Source organism: Engystomops pustulosus, chromosome 7 (assembly GCF_040894005.1).
Source record: "Engystomops pustulosus chromosome 7, aEngPut4.maternal, whole genome shotgun sequence".
Classification (NCBI taxonomy): Eukaryota; Metazoa; Chordata; class Amphibia; order Anura; family Leptodactylidae; genus Engystomops; species Engystomops pustulosus.
Genome location: NC_092417.1, coordinates 49,528,030 through 49,549,728, shown reverse-complemented (window position 1 = coordinate 49,549,728; position 21,699 = coordinate 49,528,030). Strand labels below are relative to the sequence as shown.

Sequence of the window (21,699 nt, the reverse complement as noted above, 5' to 3'; positions counted from 1 at the left end):
AGCGCGTTACTAATTCTTTTTTTCTGGATACATTGGGCACCTGGTTCAGTGGTTTGTAGGTTTTGTGTCACTGGGACTCTGGTAGGTGCTGCTTCCTTTCTCCATTTACCATGTGGGCCTGACATCTACTGGCAGGAAAGTTAACCCTTAAATAAGCTTAAAGACAATAATGGGGTAATTGGAACCATGTTGACCTGCCCCCATGCTATCTGTTGGAAATAGGGCAAAACCATGTCTGGTTTTATGTAAGACTTACCAATAGACAACAGACATTCAGCATTTCTTGACTTAAGGGTTAATTCCCCCTTTCTCCATCAGTCATCTCACACATCAACATGCTTTAATGTCCATCAAATATACAGAAATATGTCACACTTCAAGCAGTTTTAACCCTTTTGCACACAGCCATGTCACAGTTCGGAGAGGATGAACTGTCTGGGAGTCTCTTTGGGAAGAGTCTGTGGACCCTCTGACCACCGCGGGAGGTGATGGAACTAGCCGCAACCCGGGACCGGAGTCTAAGTTGCACCTGGTCTTCGCCAGAGCCCGCTGCAAAGCGGGATGGTCTTGCTGCGGCAGGATGCCACCAGGTCGTTCCACGGGTGCGACTAGGCCCGCGGTGGCAGCCAAGGTAGTACGGCAGGAAATGCAGGAAACAGTCCAAACCTGAGATGGCAGCAGGAAACAAAGCCATACTTCATAAAATTTCACTACAAAATAAAACTTTTAGGATTGTTAAACTGATCCTGCAGCTTTATTTATAGTTTTCATATTGAGCCAGAAAGCTGGGAAGAAACCATGTACTGTTTATGGGAAGAGACTGTTCTTCACTGCATGCTCTTGTAAAACATGTGGCTAATCTCTCAATGTAACCTGAGGACATCCACCACAGCTAGTCCCATGAAAGAGCGTGACCGATGATGTCATGGGATCCTTGCCTGTATCTGCCTGTAACTTAAAAGGAAAGCTGCACATAGTGAAAGCTAAGTTTTTTTTATTAGGTCTAATAGAATTGCTTAAAATTATTTAGAAGAATGTCTGCAACATATATATATCCTCCCTTTAAAGGAAATCTACCATTTGTTTTCTTGCATTGTGAACCAAACATACATTGAGAATACTGTAGCGACACTGATGCAGAAACATATCTTGTTTAATCCCTGATCTGAATGGTTTTGCTCAAAAAAACAATTATAAAATTCAGGACCTTGGGAAAGCTGAGTTGCATGCAGGCTACCGTACATAAACACATTACACAGAGCTTCCTGAACTGTCCAGACAGGACTAATCAACCTGAGCTGGATGACTCATATACAGCAGCTGGGGGATGGCGAAGTGATTGTTTACTTCTGCCTGTCAGAGACAACACAGTGAATACAACGTTCTCTGAAGCAGTGCATAACTAGGGTAAGAGGAGATCGCCGGGCAGCCACAGGAGCGCCAGAGCCTCATTATCGTGATTTTATAATTGTTTTTTCAGCAAATCCACTCAATTCAATGATTAAACAAGATATGTTTCTGCATCAGTTTAGCTCTAGCATTCTCAATGTATGTTTGGTTCACAATGCATGAAAACAAATGGTAGATCTCCTTTAAATACAACTATACAGTTTTGCATGTAAATTGCTAAGGTTGTTTGTACATCTGATTTTAAAGTTATTGTAAAGTATAAACCCCAAAACCCTACTAATATAGAGGGTCATTGGGACCCAAATAGGATGGCTCTTTTCTAATACTCAAAGCATTCATGGGTTACAAGTGCGGGTGCATCAGGAACTGTGCAATACCTCTTACGTCTTTTGCTGTGGTATTTCCCAGGAAACACTAGGAATGGCTACTCAGCCAACCATTGGTTGCATGAGGTCACTGATCCAACTAGTGATTGGCTGAGCAGTCTCTCCTACTATTTCCTGTGGTGTTGGGAGACATCCAGGAAGTATATTGCAGTGATGAGCAGCAACTGGCTCCTGTAGAATCCTATTAAATTTTTATACTTATATATATATTTTTTACAGGACAACCCCTTTAACATTTTACAATATTGATGTCTACACTTTCAGGGCCACACAGCCACCCTAGCTCATGTTGCACTTTGTTGATCAGACGGAACGGGGGGTGAAGGCCGGGTCCTCCTGCAGCTGTTACATTAATACTAATGCTGGGAAAGCGCTTGCCACACTTCATGAAAGATTCTTTCACCCGATAGAAAAATATATAGATCTATGGCAAATATGTCTTAAGGTCCTGGGGGGCCATCTTGACTAAAAGAACCGGCAAGTATATGTTCTCCAGAGTGCTTTGTTATATCAGTGCTGTTCTGTCAATCATCCAGATGTAGTAAACATTACTGCAAAAAGGCTGATTCATCGGGAACCCATCTCTAGGAGCTGCAGTCATGCACCAGCATAATAATTACAGTCACAGCAGTCAGCGACTCCCTAAATATATTCCTTTATAATTAAGAATGTTAGAAAAGAGAGAAAACTAGGGGAAGAAAAATCTCTAGAACACTGGCTCTACTGAGAGCTTAAAATGCTGGGAAATCGGTACATCTCCCCTCCCCCCCACAAAAACTCTATAGATTGTTAAAGAGAAACCATCATTTCAGATTATTTTTAAAATGGTGTGTGGTGGTGGTGGGGGGGTGGGGTATGGTGAACATTTTTTTAATTATACTTCATCAAGAAATTTTCCTGTAAAGAAACAGACTGGTGATTGTCCCTTAGTTATAATGTTACTTTGACGTTGCTAGAGCAAATCTATCTACCAGATTGAACACAGGTCTCTCACTCCTCTCCTGTTTGTTACACAATTGTGAGTGTTAACCCTTTCTGCTCTCTCCATGTCTGCAGTATGCTATGAGCAATATTTTCAAAGATCACACTGAAAGCAAAGGGGTTAATCCTCCCTTCTCAGAGCTGTTTAACCAAACACAGGGAGATTAGATGTGAGCTCATGCAGCCTCAATAGGCACACACTGTACAGGCTGTAATACGCATCTCCTTGAAGGGGCTAAGTAGAATTTGTTAATGAAGTATATTAGCAAAATATTTACCACATCCCCCTCCCCCCACACACTATAAACAATTATCTAAAGTGATGGTACGCTTCAATGGAAGCCAACTCAAAGGTGCTGCTGGGGAGGATGGGGAAAATAAGAGTTTTCTACTAGAAAACTGGAGGAGCAGGCCTAATAAATCTGTATTTGCATGTATGATGCTCCTCCTTAAATAAAAAATTACTTTTTAACCAGGGGCATACATTTCCAAGCTGTTTCTTCTTCATAATCCACAAGTATTATAATAATACATAATAGGAATTAACTATAAAGTTGGATCTTTGGGACCTATTATTATAGTGTAATAGTCCAGCCAGCACTTTAGTGGGCTAGACCAAGCCTGATAAACCTGATACGCAATGTAAGGGTTAAAGGGGTTGGCCACTTTACCTAATGTTTGTGTCATGTGTTTGTGGGAGGGGGCAGGATATTTGGTAATTTACCAGCTGATGAGGTAAAAGACAACATGAAGCAAAGTGGTCAATCCTTTTAAATATGCCTTTGACTTTATGAAATTACAGAACAGACACGTGTTGGAGCTGTGACTGGTAAACAATGATGGGAATGGGGATTGTCCCAGGGTCTACAGAAAGTAGATGGGTAAGGGTGCTGATTAGAGATGAGCGAACACTAAAATGCTCGGGTACTCGTTATTCGAGACAAACTTTTCCCGATGCTCGAGTGCTCGTCTCGAATAACGAACCCCATTGAAGTCAATGGGAGACTCGAGCATTTTTCAAGGGGACCAAGGCTCTGCACAGGGAAGCTTGGCCAAACACCTGGGAACCTCAGAAAAGGATGGAAACACCACGGAAATGGACAGGAAACAGCAGGGGCAGCATGCATGGATGCCTCTGAGGCTGCTTAAACGCACCATTATGCCAAAATTATGGGCAACAGCATGGCCATGAAAGAGTGACAGAATGAAGCTAGATAGCATCTAAAACATCCAATAATTGACCCTGACACTATAGGGGACGGCATGCAGAGGCAGCGGCAGCAGGCTAGAGAGTGTCATGGCGACATACCCTAAATGGACTCAGGCTTCAAACCAATGGGTGGCAGAGAGGAACCAAAGGAGGTGAGCAAGAAGCGCTCAAATAATATCGGTACATGATAAAAGTTTGCCAGTATATTTTGTGGATTACACAGCAGGGTGGTGACAAAGTTAACATGGAAGCCATGAAAACAACCCAAAATTCTGCCTGACACAGCTCGTTTGATAAGGGGACCATGTATGGAGGCAGTGAACTAGTAGTAGATTAAAGGTGCTGCAGTTAAAACTATGTTAGTTGGATCTTGGCATGGAGCTGGCGCTCCGCTGCCAGGCGAGCTTTCGCCAATCCAAGCCCCTGTCTCTAGGCTACTCCCCAAACAGCACTTCTAAGAACCTTTTGTATAAGATCAAGTGTAGTAGCGTTCTTATAAGTTTAGGATATGCCGGGTGAGGGGAATGTAAACAGATGCGCAAGAAGCGCTGAAATAATATCGGTAAATGATAAAAGTTTGCAAGTATATTTTGTGGATTACACAGCAGGGTGGCGACAAAGTTAACAAGTTTGATGTGGAATGCCCTGTAATAGCTCTTGGGCGGTGTGCCTTTTATCGCCTAGGCTCAGCAGTTTGAGCACCGCCTGCTGTCGCTTAGCGACGGCACTGCTGCTGTGCCTAGAGCTACCGACTGATGGCGCCATGCCCACGGATGGTAATTCGGAGGAGGAGGAGGTGGAGGAGGGTTGGGAGGAGGTATAGTAGGCCTTTGAGACCTGGACCGAGGTAGGCCCCGCAATTCTCTGCGTCGGCAGTATATGACCAGCCCCAGGGTCAGACTCGGTCCCAGCCTGCACCAAGTTAAGTGTAGTAGCGTTCTTATAAGTTTGGGATATGGCGGGTGAGGGGAATGTAAACAGATGCGCAAGAAGCGCATGATGCGCATGGAGCTGGCGCTCCGCTGCCAGGCGAGCTTTCGTCAATCCAAGCCCCTGTCTCTAGGCTACTCCCCAAACAGCACTTTTGTATAAGATCAAGTGTAGTAGCGTTCTTATAAGTTTAGGATATGCCGGGTGAGGGGAATGTAAACAGATGCGCAAGAAGCGCTGAAATAATATTGGTAAATGATAAAAGTTTGCCAGTATATTTTGTGGATAACACAGCAGGGTGGCGACAAAGTTAACAAGTTTGATGTGGAATCCATAAAAACAACCCAAATTTCTGCCTGACACACCTCGTTTGATAAAGGGACGATGTATGGAGGCAGCTATATGGACGACTTTTGGAGGTAGCAATGGAGACAACGTGTGGAGGCTGCTATGGAGACAATTTAATTTGGATAGTGCCTGTATGTGGCAGTCCCAAAAATTTTTCAAACCAGAGGAGCAGGTAGGTGGCCCTCCAGTAAAATGGATTAGATTGAGTGCCTGTATGTGGCAGTCCAAAAAAATTTTCAAACCAGAGGAGCAGGTAGGTGGCCCTCCAGAAAAATTGAATAGATTGAGTGCCTGTATGTGGCACTCCCAAAAATTGTTTAAAACAGAGGACCGGGTAGGTGGCCCTCCAGAAAAATTGAATAGATTGAGTGCCTGTATGTGGCACTCCCAAAAATTGTTTAAAACAGAGGACCGGGTAGGTGGCCCTCCAGAAAAATTAAATGCATAAAGTACTATAGCTAGAGCCAGTGGGCCCTGTCAAAAAATAGCCAGTTTCCTCTGCTTTACTGTACAAAGAGGAGGAGAAGGAGGAAAATGAGGAGGAGGAGGAGTGGATCAATTATTCAGGTTGAGCTTCCTTCACCTGGTGGAGATTGGAAATTATGAGAAATCCAGGCTTTATTCTTATATCTTAATAAGCGTCAGCCTGTCAGCGCTGTCAGTCGACAGGCGTGTACGCTTATCGGTGATGATGCCACCAGCTGCACTGAAAACCCGCTCGGACAAGACGCTAGCGGCAGGGCAGGCAAGAACCTCCAAGGCGTACAGCGCCAGTTCGTGCCACATGTCCAGCTTTGAAACCCAGTAGTTGTAGGGAGCTGTGTGATCATTTAGGACGATGGTATGGTCAGCTACGTACTCCCTCACCATCTTTCTGTAAAGATCAGCCCTACTCTGCCGAGACTGGGGACAGGTGACAGTGTCTTGCTGGGGTGACATAAAGCTGGCAAAAGCCTTGTAAAGCGTACCCTTGCCAGTGCTGGACAAGCTGCCTGCTCGCCTACTCTCCCTCGCTACTTGTCCCGCAGAACTACGCACTCTGCCGCTAGCGCTGTCAGAAGGGAAATACTGTTTCAGCTTGTGCACCAGGGCCTGCTGGTATTCATGCATTCTCACACTCCTTTCCTCTGCAGGGATGAGAGTGGAAAGATTTTGCTTGTACCGTGGGTCCAGGAGAGTGAACACCCAGTAATCGGTGCTGGAATAAATTCTTTGAACGCGAGGGTCACGGGATAGGCAGCCTAGCATGAAATCTGCCATATGCGCCAGAGTACCAACGCGTAAGAATTCACTCCCCTCACTGGCCTGACTGTCCATTTCCTCCTCCTCCAACTCCTCCAACTCCTCTTCTTCTGCCCATACACGCTGAACAGTGAAGGACTCAACAATGGTCCCCTCTTGTGTCTCGCCAACATTCTCCTCCTCTTCCTCCTCATCCTCCTCCACCTCCTCCGATATGCGCTGAGAAACAGACCTGAGGGTGCTTTGGCTATCAACAAGGGAATCTTCTTCCCCCGTCTCTTGTGACGAGCGCAAAGCTTCCGACTTCATGCTGATCAGAGAGTTTTTCAACAGGCCAAGCAGCGGGATGGTGAGGCTGATGATGGCGGCATCGCCACTGACCATCTGTGTTGACTCCTCAAAGTTACTCAGCACCTGACAGATATCAGACATCCACGTCCACTCCTCATTGTAGACTTGAGCAAGCTGACTGACCTGACTACCAGTTCTGGTGGAAGTTGACATCTGGCAGTCTACAATCGCTCGGCGCTGCTGGTAAACTCTGGATAACATGGTCAGTGTTGAATTCCACCTCGTGGGCACGTCGCACAACAGTCGGTGAGCGGGCAGTTGGAGGCGGCGCTGCGCTGCCCTGAGAGTGGCAGCATCTGTGCTGGACTTCCTGAAATGCGCACAGATGCGGCGCACCTTCGTGAGCAAATCAGACAGATTGGGGTATGTCTTGAGGAAACGCTGAACTATCAGATTTAACACATGGGCCAGGCATGGCACATGTGTCAGTCTGCCGAGTTGCAGAGCCGCCACCAGGTTACGGCCGTTGTCACACACAACCATGCCTGGCTTCAGGTTCAGCGGTGCCAGCCACAGATCAGTCTGCGCCGTGATGCCCTGTAATAGCTCTTGGGCGGTGTGCCTTTTATCGCCTAGGCTCAGCAGTTTGAGCACCGCCTGCTGTCGCTTAGCGACGGCACTGCTGCTGTGCCTAGAGCTACCGACTGATGGCGCCGTGCCCACGGATGGTAGTTCGGAGGAGGAGGTGGAGGAGGGGTGGGAGGAGGAGGAGGCATAGTAGGCCTGAAACACCTTGACCGAGGTAGGCCCCGCAATCCTCGGCGTCGGCAGTATATGACCAGCCGCAGGGTCAGACTCGCTCCCAGCCTCCACCAAGTTAACCCAATGTGCCGTCAGCGATATATAGTGGCCCTGCCCGGCAGCACTCGTCCACGTGTCCGTGGTCAGGTGGACCTTGTCAGAAACGGCGTTGGTCAGGGCACGGATGATGTTGTCTGACACGTGCTGGTGCAGGGCTGGGACGGCACATCGGGAAAAGTAGTGGCGGCTGGGGACCGAATACCGAGGGGCGGCCGCCGCCATGAGGTTGCGAAAGGCCTCGGTCTCTACTAGCCTATAGGGCAGCATCTCCAGGCTAAGCAATCTGGAGATGTGCACATTAAGGGCTTGGGCGTGCGGGTGGGTTGCACTATATTTGCGTTTCCGCTCCAGCGTCTGGGGTATGGAGAGCTGAACGCTGGTGGATGCTGTGGAGGATCGTGGAGGCGACGATGGGGTTTTTGTGGCAGGGTCCTGGGCAGGGGGCTGACTATCAGCTGACACAGGGGAAGGAGCAGTGGTGTGCACGGCCGGAGGTGAACGGGCTTGTTGCCACTGAGTGGGGTGTTTAGCATTCATATGCCTGCGCATACTGGTGGTAGTTAAGCTAGTAGTGGTGGAACCCCTGCTGAGCCTGGTTTGGCAAATGTTGCACACCACAGTCCGTCGGTCATCCGGTGTTTCCTTAAAGAACCTCCAGACTTCTGAAGATCTAGCCCTCGCCGCAAGAGCCCTCGCCACGGGAGCTTCACTAGTTGACACATTTGGCGCTGATGCACCAGCTCTGGCCCTGCCTCTCCGTCTGGCCCCACCACTGCCTCTTCCAACCTGTTCTGGTCGAGGACTCTCCTCCGTCTCAGAAGCACTGTGTTCACCCGGCCTCTCAACCCAGCTTGGGTCTGTCACCTCATCATCCTCCGATCCCTCAGTCTGCTCCCCCCTCGGACTTCCTGCCCTGACAACAACTTCCCCACTGTCTGACAACCGTGTCTCCTCATCGTCGGACACCTCTTTACACACTTCCACTACGTCAAGAAGGTCACCATCACCCACAGACTGTGACTGGTGGAAAACCTGGGCATCGGAAAATTGCTCAGCAGCAACCGGACAAGTGGTTTGTGACTGTGGGAAGGGTCCAGAAAACAGTTCCTCAGAGTATGCCGGTTCAAATGCCAAATTTTCCTGGGAGGGGGCAGACTGGGGGGGAGGAGGCTGAGGTGCAGGAGCTGGAGGAGTGGCGATTTCGGTGACATGGGTGGACTGCGTGGAAGACTGACTGGTGGACAAATTGCTCGAAGCATTGTCAGCAATCCACGACATCACCTGTTCGCACTGTTCTGGCCTCAACAGTGCTCTACCACGAGTCCCAGTAACTTCAGACATGAACCTAGGGAGTGTAGCTCTGCGGCGTTCCCCTGCTCCCTCATAAGCAGGTGGTGTCTCACCCCGCCCAGGACCACGGCCTCTGACCCCTGCAGTAGTTGGACGCCCACGTCCCCGCCCTCGTCCTCTACCCCTAGCCCTCGGGTTAAACATTTTTAAAATGAGAGTTATAACTTTAATTTTTTTTTAACTTTTTTTTGTGTTTTTTGTTTTTTTTTGTGTTTTTTGTTTTTTTTTGTGTTTTTGAGTTTTTAAAAACAAACAATGCTATCCTATTGCTATGGCTATTTTCTAGCCAAGTATGAAAGCACACTACTATGCCAGATGAGATGACACTGAGTTATTAAACAAAATAAACGTAAAATAAAAAAGGAAAAATGGCAGACTGTGCCGAATTGAAATCCAACCCCTACAAAATTTTCCCACTTCGGTCTTTGCAATGGATATGTGCGTCACTAAGCGCAAAACACAGCGGTCGCAAGTCTCACTACAAATTGCTCACAATTGGCTAGTAGATGCACTGCAGCAAGTACAGCCACCAGCAGATCAACCAGAAATCAAATATATAACGCTACTGTAGGCGCAAGTAAGCCGTTTGGATTCTCCTATGGCTATTTTCTAGCCAAGTATGAAAGCACACTAATATGCCAGATGAGATGACACTGAGTTATTAAACAAAATAAACGTAAAATAAAAAAGGACAAATGGCAGACTGTGCCTAATTGAAATCCAACCCCTACTAAATTTTCCCACTTCGGTCTTTGCAATGGATATGTGCGTCACTAAGCGCAAAACACAGCGGTCGCAAGTCTCACTACAAATTGCTCACAATTGGCTAGTAGATGCACTGCAGCAAGTACAGCCACCAGCAGATCAACCAGAAATCAAATATATAACGCTACTGTAGGCGCAAGTAAGCCTTTTGGATTCTCCTATGGCTATTTTCTAGCCAAGTATGAAAGCACACTAATATGCCAGATGAGATGACACTGAGTTATTAAACAAAATAAACGTAAAATAAAAAAGGACAAATGGCAGACTGTGCCTAATTGAAATCCAACCCCTACTAAATTTTCCCACTTCGGTCTTTGCAATGGATATGTGCGTCACTAAGCGCAAAACACAGCGGTCGCAAGTCTCACTACAAATTGCTCACAATTGGCTAGTAGATGCACTGCAGCAAGTACAGCCACCAGCAGATCAACCAGAAATCAAATATATAACGCTACTGTAGGCGCAAGTAAGCCGTTTGGATTCTCCTATGGCTATTTTCTAGCCAAGTATGAAAGCACACTAATATGCCAGATGAGATGACACTGAGTTATTAAACAAAATAAACGTAAAATAAAAAAGGACAAATGGCAGACTGTGCCTAATTGAAATCCAACCCCTACTAAATTTTCCCACTTTGGTGTTTGAGGTGGATATGTGTGCCACTAAGAGCTAAACACAACGGTAGCAAGTCCCCCTGCAAATTCCTCACAAAATGGTACTAGATGCAAATAAAAAAAAAAAAAAGTAGAACGTTATTGTAGCCCTAAGAAGGGCTGTTGGGTTCTTGGAGAATCACTCCTGCCTAACAGTAAGCTAATAGAACACCCTAACGCTTTCCCTGACCAGCAGCAGCTCTCTCCCTAGCGGCATCCAGACACAGAATGATCCGAGCAGCGCGGGCAGCGGCTAGTCTATCCCAGGGTCACCTGATCTGGCCAGCCAACCACTGCTATCGACGTGTAAGGGTACCACGTCATGCTGGGTGGAGTGCAGAGTCTCCTGGCTTGTGATTGGCTCTGTTTCTGGCCGCCAAAAAGCAAAACGGCGGGAGCTGCCATTTTCTCGAGCGGGCGAAGTATTCGTCCGAGCAACGAGCAGTTTCGAGTACGCTAATGCTCGACCGAGCATCAAGCTCGGACGAGCATGTTCGCTCATCTCTAGTGCTGATATAATTTTTATAGTGTTTCCAAAGGGTTAAGATAAAAAATTGGCTAACCTCTAAAAATAAAGTAAATCAGTGTCCTAGGTTTTATTTTAAAAGACCAGTCACCAAATCCAGTTGTCTGCCTTGAAACTCATATTATAACATAATTATAAAGTTTATTCTAGTCAACTTAAAAATCCAATTTCACAAGTAGAGAAGGAAACACAATCCTCATAGCTTAACTAATAAGGGGACAACACTAGGCTTTATTCCAGGGAATAATCTACAAAATGTATACATTTTCATGGAAATAATGGTTAATGGGTGCTAATAGAGCAGCTTGTTCTGCCTCCTTACTCAGTTTAACAACCACAAAAATTTGATGTCTGGCCACTAAATATCTCCACTTTCTGTAATGTGAAACTAATCCACTTATAAAGGTTGTTACAGTTCAAATATGTTGAATGGTAGTAGCCATGCTACAAGATTGAGAAACTATAAAAAAAAACTTTTTGCGGACTTGGAAATGGCAGGACCAAGTGCTATTTGTGGTTTTGTATGGGCAACGGAGGTGATAGCTTCTCTTTTACTGTTTGGTACGTGGTCTGCATTAGTTCTTGTCTGGCTGCTGTATATGTTTTCTTGAGTGGTATTGAATGTTGTCCTGTCATATTTATATTTTCTGGGGTAGCATTTCTTGCTTTATTGTGGTAGATAATTTTGGTTACTAGAGCGGCCCCTTGAAGTTGAGGAGTGTGATAATGCCCCTCACGGACTATTAAAGGTTGTGCCTCGCTCGTCACAAACATCTTAAAGGGCTATTCCCATTTCAGCAAATGAATGGTATTGTTTGTGGTATAAAAAGTTATACAAATTTCCAATATATCTGTAGAAAGCTTTTATGTTTACTTCCAGTGGACAGAAATCTGACCATGGTCACACAGGTCCACGGCTCGCTAGATCACACGGCTACGATTACTCTCTGTGATACTAACGAGCCGTGCACCTGTGTGACCATGGTCAGATTTCTGTTCCCTGGAAGTAAACATAGAAGCTTTCTATAGAAGGACAGCAAGCAGAGATCTAGAAAACCATGAGGAATGGATACAGAAAGTATATTAGCAATTTGTATAACTTTTTATAATACAAACAGTAACATTAATCTGCTGAAATGGGAATACCACTTTAAATTCCAAGATGTTGACTTTCTGCAGAAAGAGCTTGTTCCATTGAAATAATATTACAACAATACTCTGATATATACAGACTGTAGTAGAGTGTATTCTAAATCTATTATTTTCACATAACTCCTATGCCATGAAACAAAGTATTAATCTTCCTAGTTACCCTTGCTTTATATGAGAACAAGTTCTCTTTAAAGGGATTAACTAGGATTAAACATTGAAGGCCAATGCAGGGGTTTAGTGCTTAGCAGTAGAGCCACTGGGTTGCCATTAATAAAACAATAAGTCAAGAGCGTTAAAGAGGTGGTATCTTGTTGCTTATTCAAGGTAATTAATTGCCAATACAAGAGGACACTTTATGATCACTTTAACATCAAAGGGCACTTTTAGCAATTAGGGATTGGCCATTGCTGTCTAAACCCTTTTGAGAGCACATAGACACTACATTCACATATCATAGATTAGTAGGTGATCTAGGAAGTAGGCATCTACCCTAGTAGAACCGAGGATTTCTGGGAGATAAAGCAATATGATGAAACATGGCACAATTTCTTCACTGTCAGACTAGAAGTATCTATGAAAAAGATCCCCACTTTCAGAAGCAACTACCTTATATACTCGAGTATAAGCCTAGTTTTTCAGCACAAAAAATGTGCTGAAAAACCCAAACTCGGCTTATACTCGAGTCAAAAAAATAAATAAATCAAAACTCGCCTTTCTGGAGGCACCCATAGATCTTCTGTGCGATCCATCCGGTATTGTTGTGCTGCAGAACGGGGAAGGGGGGGGGGGGCTATATACACTGGGGCAGGGGCTGGCAGGCTATATACACTGGGGCAGGGGCTGGCAAGCTATATACACTGGGGCAGGGGCTGGCAAGCTATATACACTGGGGCAGGGGCTGGCAAGCTATATACACTGGGGCAGGGGCTGGCAGGCTATATACACTGGGGCAGGGGCTGGCAGGCTATATACACTGGGGCAGGGGCTGGCAGGCTATATACACTGGGGCAGGGGCTGGCAAGCTATATACACTGGGGCAGAGGCTGGCAGGCTATATACACTGGGGCAGGGGCTGGCAGGCGATATACACTGGGGCAGGGGCTGGCAGGCTATATACACTGGGGCAGGGGCTGGCAGGCTATATACACTGGGGCAGGGGCTGGCAAGCTATATACACTGGGGCAGAGGCTGGCTACATACTGGAGAGGCTGTGACCAATGCATTTCCCACCCTCGGCTTATACTCGAGTCAATAGGTTTTCCCAATTTTTTGTGGTAAAATTAGGGGCCTCGGCTTATACTCGGGTCGGCTTATACTCGAGTATATACGGGGTATGTAAAATGTGAAGGCATGCAGAGGAATGGCCTACGCTTGAGGAAACTCAATATCCTTCAGCTAGATGTTATGTTAGTCTTTTATGATTTACCAGTCTCCGTATACAAGAACTATGCTCTTTTTGTGTTTTGTGTCATCAGTGATTGCACTCAGCACTCTTCCTTTAAAGGGATTTAGCAGAAATTACTAGTTGCTGATCCTCATCTGTTTGCATCCTTTGAAAAGAGTGAACAAAGTCATAAGCAGTTGAAAACCTTTAAAATGTTTTCCTTAAAAGAAGAAAACTCCCAGGTGGCTGTGGGAGGAAAAAAAAAGAACATATACTTACCCTGTTCTTATTGTACCATGTTCTCATAACACTCAGGTAACCGGTGTTAGGCCTACATTAGATGTCCTTGGGTGGTCATGGGACTTGCTATCATCCAATATGAAGCCTCCTTGAAGCAGGGGACAACTAAAGTCAACGTCCGTGTCAAAGGAGGTCACTCAGCTACTCATTGGATAAGGCTGTACCTTAGAGTGGTAGTAAAGTGGGGTCCACAGTGTTAGGGGCCTCTGGTATTGGGTGTGCATATGCTTTATGTGTGTTTATACTGTATGTGTGTGTATATGCTGAATGGGTGTACACAAGATCTTGCTCCAGGATTCAGTAGGCCCCTGGCGAGAGCCACAGTGGGCCCCTTTACAGTGAACTCACTTGGCGGCATTAAAAATTCAGAAGCAAAAACAGTCTCATATTTCTTAGTTTATCATCCCAAACAGCCCCCTTATGGTATTTTATATAAACACCCCCTGACCCACTATGGATTCATGATGTACAGCCTCATGTTGTCCCCCAAGCATCTCTGGGCTCCCGGGACTTCCCCAGGTATGTCCAGTGCAGGCGCCAGTCCCAGGTATATTAGGTAGTGCATGTATTGTATATATGCTGTATGTATGTATATGTGTTGTGTATATACTATATGTATATTTATGCTGTATCTGTGGATATGGAGTGTATATGCTATAAATATATAAATGTGTTTATATAAATGTTTATAACCCACATGTATGAATGTACAAATATGTATATTTCTTAAGGGAGAATGGGGCCCCATTCTGAAGTTTGCCTCTTCTAGTTACGCCACGTATAATCGGAAGTACCAGAGTGATGTGAGAACCATGAGCTGGAGTGGGGTAAGCAAGGGTTCCTGATATTTTCTTATTATATTAAATATTGATTATATTATATGGAACTGTGGCTCTTCATCCACAGTTACAAAACTTAATTGGGATCCATTTAATTCCACATGCAAAATCCCCAGTGCAATACAACACTGATCAAATCAGATTTTTTTCACTGCAGAAATATGCAAGCGGTATGGATTCTAAGATCTGTAACATATCTGTTTTTTATATTATAGATTGGGTCTGGGGTTCTATTCAATATTACATCAAAATTCATAACTAATTTCATGTCTGTTACATATTGACTTAGTTGCAGAGTTTGTAGGGATTTTGTCAAAGACTTTTACTTGGAAATCGCAGGCTGTAGGGATTTACCCATAAAGGTCCCTTGTGAAGAAGGCTCCTCTATGTATGATAATAAGTATACAATTACACATTCTGCACTGTAGAACATTTTACAACTGTGTAGGTTCAAAGTAGGAGGAAGAAGTTGAACTTTTAGAAAAAAATCCTAACTTGTAATTTGTAACATGAATTTATGAAGAATAATTATACGGTGATTACCACCATGACGGTGCTCTCACCCACGCTGACTATTACGCTTTCTGACCCCGGTTATATGTGTCAACTAAAGTTTTGAATGGTGGCTGGTCAAACAATATGCTTTTTCATAATAACGCATTATTCATCTTTCTCATGACCAGAATCTTGGAGCCACAGAGGGCATAGATTGTGATAAAGGCATGTCTATGTAGTCAAAGGACAACTCTATTGAAAAGTGGAAATATTCCTCTTTTTGTCTTCAGAAAATTCACTTACTATCAGGACAGTTTGTACTAAATAGCTGATTATTACTGTAACTTAACATAGGCAATTATTATACAAGTGATGAACGTTTTTTTCTGGTCAACTATTTACTATATATTGTATATTGGGTCCTCTTCCGCAAGTTTACATTTTGGGCACAATAATAGGCCGCAAAGATCAAGCACAAAACAACCCCATTTGGAGATTTTCACTACAATTCAGAACCAGTTTGAATAGTTAATCACCTTGATTATATGAAAGAACCTAAAGCGTTTGGTCACTTTAACAGGATAAGTATAAGACCTAATAGGGTAACACATATTATCCTTACCCTGTTAAAATTTCCGATCACCACCTGGAGCTACGGGCCACATGCCCCCAGGCACCAGAGCTCGGGACTTCCTGTGATGCACGGCCCTCCAACCACTGATATGGGAGAGGTTATGAAGGAGGGGACATGTAGACAGTAATTACTGCCCGGCCTCCTCCATTACAGGAAGTGACCCATGGCTCCAGGATGTGAATTGAAAACTTTATCAGGGTAAGTATAATATGTGTGACCCTATTAGGGTCTCATACTTACTCTCTTAAAATTTGTTATAAGTGGCTCCCTTTTAAAATCTCTCACAGAAAGTCTGGTCTGTAAAAGATGTATTCTGGAAAGGTTTCATTGTATATACCAAATTCTGAATGATAAGACCCCATTTTATTAAGAACAGTGTTTCCTAATGTTTAGGGCAGCACGATGGCTTAGTGGTTAGCGTTACAGCTTTGCAGCGCTGGGGACCTGGGTTCAAGTCCCAAGGTTAATATCTGCAAATTTTTTATATTCTTTGCATGTTTGCATGGGTTTCCTACGGATCCTCCGGTTTCCTCCCACACTCCAAAACATACTGGTAGGTTGATTAGATTGTAGGCCCATTTGGGACAGGGAACGACTTGGCAAGCTCTGTGCAGCACTGTGCAATCTGTGTGCATTATATAAATAAAGGAATTATTATTATTATGTTTAGGAATTCAGTTTCGGCCAATTCAAAGGGTAGGGACCAAAATCAAAATGGACACCTAAAGAATACACAGGACCGGCACAAGCACTAGGCATACCTGGGCAAGTGCCAGGGCCCAGAGCTTCAGGGGGGCCCACATGGAAATCCATGGGGGTAAGAGGGGCTTATATAAAATAACCATGAGGGGCTGTTTGGGTTGATAAACTAGGGAATATTTTAGGGAGACAGGAGACTGTTTTTGTTTCTGAATTTTTTATGCCGCCATGTGAGTTCACTGCAAAGGGGCCAACTGAGGCTCTGTCACCCAGGGGCCTACTGAAAGTTGGAGCTGACCCTGAGTACACATTCTTGATGCTAGGGTACATGTGTAGGGAAAATGTATAGCAGGAATCTGAATACTAAGTCCCTGCATGATGTTATGTTTAAGGTGGAGCTAATGCTTGGAGATGGGCATCAATCTCCTACAGTTGCATATTTTACTTCCCCCTATATGATGGAAAACATAAATGATATATGAAGGGAAACAAGATAGGAAGGAAGGATGAGGACTGTGGCTGAATGGGACATTATTTCTTTTTAACATCGGTCAAGAGATATATGAAAGAAGGTTGCAGAGTTCACGTTGAGCCATAGAGGTCATTGTTACAAAGACCCAGAGCACACTTTGTCTTGTACAAGACTTACAGTGTACATTTGTCCTCACAGTGCACCACCCATGATGCTGGAACACCCTATAGACATTAAAAGCAGGAGAGGTGCTAACTTACTAGTGACAATGGTTACCAGAAGAGGTTAAGTGAGCACGTGAGGATCAGAGCAACATTCCTGCCCACCTGCTCCTGAAGGGTGTTTGTTACAGAGAGCAAAAATGTGGTGTCTCTGTGTTTCAAGAACAGATGAGCTTTTGCAGAGCAAGGAGTTATTTGTTTTGGGAGCCTGTAGATGAATGCAGGTCCGGCGTCAGTAACTGGCTAGAGTGTCCTACTTGGGTGCTGAAAAAAACTGGTACAAATGATGATCACTATCCGGCTCCTCTTGTTATCTGCCCCTCATGAAGAGTGTAGCATAGAGGCACAATGCAAAACTCCTCGCTCCCCTGAATCAGCCCTTCCCATTACATCACATCACGTGTACAGTGGGCACATGTTGAAGAAATAAAGGTGGCTGCAGGCACTGCTTTGGGGCACCGAGGGCAAGGAAAGGTAAGTAAATGTTAAATCGGGAGCTAGCCCTGGATGTATGGATCATGGGTTTGTTAGGGGTAGTCAGCCTCTATGCATGTGCCCTAGTTAGGAGGATAATGAACTGGTCACCACAAGGCAGTTGCCAATATAAAATTAATTAGGTTACGTTAATGGTTGATACCCATGCTAAGACTGTTGATAAAATGGCTACTATGGTCTTGTTCAGCCAATATTTCACACAGGAGTGAAAAGAGGGTGAAGGGATCAGAGTTCCAATACCTGGTGAGTTCTAATGGTAAGGTGAGTCCACTTGACCTACCATCCATTTCTGGAGCATTCCCAGTTAAGTGTGGCACACTGGCTAGTTATAATCACTTGCATCGGGAACCTGAGCAGATTCAGGTCACTGGGTCAGCTCCCCAAAACCTTTCCCCACAAACATCTCTCAAACCAGGCCACATGTGGGGTAAGACCTATAGCACATGCATCTTGGCATACCATCATGTTATTTATTCCAAACCACCTGAAAAGTTCTGTTTAAAAAGGATCACAAGAAAGAAAGAAAAGGCTGATGTGTGACACTTCGGTCTAGAGACACAATCTAAGGACCAAGCAATAACCAAGAACTTCACAATCCATGTTCATTGGTATTTCAACTTTGAACATCATTTTATAGTGCATACATAAAGTTAAAAGAAACCTACCATGAGGTATTTACTATCAGAAGTAGATTTGATGGTAGATTCCTCCTGCCTGCCTCTGCCCTAATCTGTAATTTAATAATCCTGGAACCTAACCTAACTTGAATTTTTTTTTTAGTAATATGTAAATTAACTACAGAGGCTCCTGGGGCGTGTACTAGCTTGGCCGGGCACTGAATGCTAAGTTAGATTAGGTTCCAGGATTATTATATTACAGATTAGGGCAGAGGCAGGCAGGAGGAATCTACCATCAGATCTACTTCTGATTGAAGATTCCTCATGGTAGGTTTCCTTTAACTTTTAAAAAAGTTACATTTTAATGATATTATTTATTTAACAATATTTATTTTAATCTGGTTCTGTATTCATGATCCTAATACCATTGGAAACAGTCAAATACCAGGCAGCTCCTATCAACTAATCTGTGGTAATAAGGAGGCCGATATACCGTATTATTTGTACCATAAGGTGCACTTTTTAGCAAGAAAACATTTTGTTAAAAAGTGCCTGCATCTTATAGACCGAAGGTCAGGAGGATCCAGCACTGCCAGACCCTCCTGACCGCTGTAATGGAGATCGGGTGATGCCCTGATATAGAGCTGCACCCGATCTCCTCAAGAGGAGAGCCTCCGCACTGCTCTCTCCCATGTGTCCTATAGGACCTGCAGTGATGTCAGAATCATGTGACTGATCACATGCTTCTTACATCACCACATACTGCCGAGAATGGGGAGGGAAATAGGGGAAGGGGTGAAGTGTGTGTGTGGGTTCTGTATGCATAGCTGAGCTGTGGGTGTAACTGTATGGGTGAAGCATAGCTGTGTGTGTAACTGTATGGATGTCGCAGAGCTGTGTGTGTAAATGTATGGATGATGCACAGCTGTGAGTGTAACTGTATGAATGTAGCAGGGCTCTGTGTGTAACTGTATGGATGTAGCAGAGCTATGTGTGTAACTATATGGATGATGCAGAGCTGGGTGTGTAACTGTATGGATGATGCAGAGCTATGTGTGTAACTGTATGGATGATGCAGAGCTGTGTGTGTAAATGTATGGATGATGCAGAGCTGTGTGTATAACTGTATGGATGATTCAGAGCTGTGTGTGTAACTGCATGGATGTAGCAGAACTGTGTGTGTAACTGTATGTATGATGCAGAGTGATGTGTGTAACTGTATGGATAAAGCAGAGCTCTATGTGCAACTGTATGGATGAAGCTGAGCTGTGTGTGTGTGTAACTATATGGATGAAGCAGTGCTGTGTGTGTAAACGTATGGATGGAGCAGATCTATGTGTGATGTGCTTTAGTGCAACTAACAGGGATATTTTAATTGGTGTAAAATATATTTTTCCTTTTTTGGAAGCAAAATCTTGGGTGCGTCCTATAGTAAGAAGGGTCTTATAGTCCAAAAAATATGATATTTTTTATTTTTAATATACATCAATTACTGTATAGTGAGTGTTTGTGTGAATGCAACACTTTCCAGAAAGTAAATTATTCACTTATTCCCTATGTAGACAATAAAACAACAAAGGATTCTGGGTCATCTCAGCTGAAGCAAGCATAATTGTGAATGCAGCTGTGAGTTATAACACAGACTATTTCATTTAACCAGATCTATACATAGTACCATTCATTCAGGGCCTGGGGTCTTCACAATTTTCAGTGATCTATTAAATTGTAGTATGACCCCTATATCAGAATAAATAAGAGAGAACAGCACTTTAACCAGGTAACCTGGAGATTTCATACTCCATTAGCTCCTGTGAAGAGATGATTTATTGAGTACTGAGTTATTTTGGAGTTTCCAAACCAGTGACTTTTGTAGCCTTAAGGGAGATAAGTCCCTACAAGAAGAGGCTGGGAGTGCTATATTCCTCTTCTCAAATGAGAACACATGCACACTTGACTGAGACAAGCATGCATGTGTACGGGAGATCGAAAATAGGAAATATTAGGAAATCATGTTTTGTCAACAGTTGTACAATGGGTTACAGGATTTGTTTGAGGTTACTCCATCAATGTTGAATTGGCAAGTGACCTCTGTTACCCATTGCCCGATCCTATAAAAAATTAATGGCAGCTATGGAAGGACAGCATCAACTTCCATCAACTTTTTTCACTCCTATTCATCATATAAGGGAAGTTGAATAGTGCCGGCCTTACATCTTTAGGGAAGTTGAATAGCGGTGACAAGATAACAAGTGGCATGGTCAATTGGTAGTGGTCACATCAGTCACCAACAATCTGATATATGGTGGCATATTTTAGCAAATGTCTTCCATAAATCACTGAGTTGGGTTAAATTAATATAATCCACTACATTCTAAAACATATGTATTAGAATTGACATGCCAACACTTTACACAGTCCTCGTGCACGGAATAAGAATAACATAGTTTCTACAAAGACAGTAAAAAATTCTTAATGAAGAAATAATGCGCTCCCTTACCTGCATAGTGGTCAAACACCGTAGGCACATACTGCTCAGGGAAGGCATCATTGGCATAACTCATCACCAGACAAGTTTTCCCAACCGCACCATCTCCAACCACCACACACTTCAGCATCCTCTTCATGCTGTTAGTGCTCCCAGACCCACTGCTGTCATTTTCCTCTCTCGTATCCATGTCTGGCTGCTGCAAACTCTTTTCAGAGCACGTGAAAAAAAAAGAAAAAAAAAATTCTGGGATCCAAATTCCTCTTCCTACTGTCCCCCCAGGAGGCTGGAGATCATAATACACCCCACATTCTGCGGCAATGTCCTCCAATAATCATACTTTGCTACTTTGTGTGCCTGTAGGGTTGGTATTTTGCATGCAAGTGTTTGAGCCCCTCATTGCTACAATTCACAGACTTCCCAGACTTTCCCTCATCCTGACACAGCTCAGTGTTTGTGCATCACAGGAGGGGGAATTAGACGTGTGGACGTCACTTGTCCCTCCAGTAGGCTGACCACAGAAATCAGAGCTCGCTGCTAATCCTCTCCCAGCCTCCACTCTTTCCAGTATCTAATATGGAAGGGAGGGTAGGAGGATGGAGATTTTTTTTTTCATAATCTTTCTTTTTGGGCTTGCTCTGTGTCAGGAAATCATGAGTTTCCTGCTGAATTCCATATTAGGATCAATGGGCTGGAGAACAGTGAGGAACAATGGGAGCTCTGTGTGTGTTTGAACTGTACAGGAACTTTGCCAGCGCTGTGAGTTACAAAAACACTAGAGGTCCCACTGCAGGCTCTGGAGTTAAACTTCCTCCTTCTTCTCCTGGCTGGAGAGACAGCGATGATGTCACTGCAGTGCTGTAATCTAACTATTACACCAACCAAGCTGCAGAAAAGCAGAACCGGCTCCTATTAACCGCTTTGCTCCCAGTCATCTAGTACTAATAAAGTAC

General features: G+C 44.3%; 1 protein-coding gene across 1 annotated transcript in view; it reads right to left on the bottom strand.

Moving 5' to 3' along the window:
* RHOJ (ras homolog family member J) overlaps nt 1-21,337 on the bottom strand; it is a 66,656-nt gene extending 45,319 nt beyond the window's left edge. Inside the window, exon 1 of the mRNA XM_072115838.1 lies at nt 20,759-21,337. Within this exon, the coding sequence (XP_071971939.1) occupies nt 20,759-20,936 (178 nt within the window). The 5' untranslated portion in view covers nt 20,937-21,337. The remainder of the gene's footprint in view (nt 1-20,758) is intronic.
* Between the last annotated feature and the right edge of the window lie 362 nt (nt 21,338-21,699).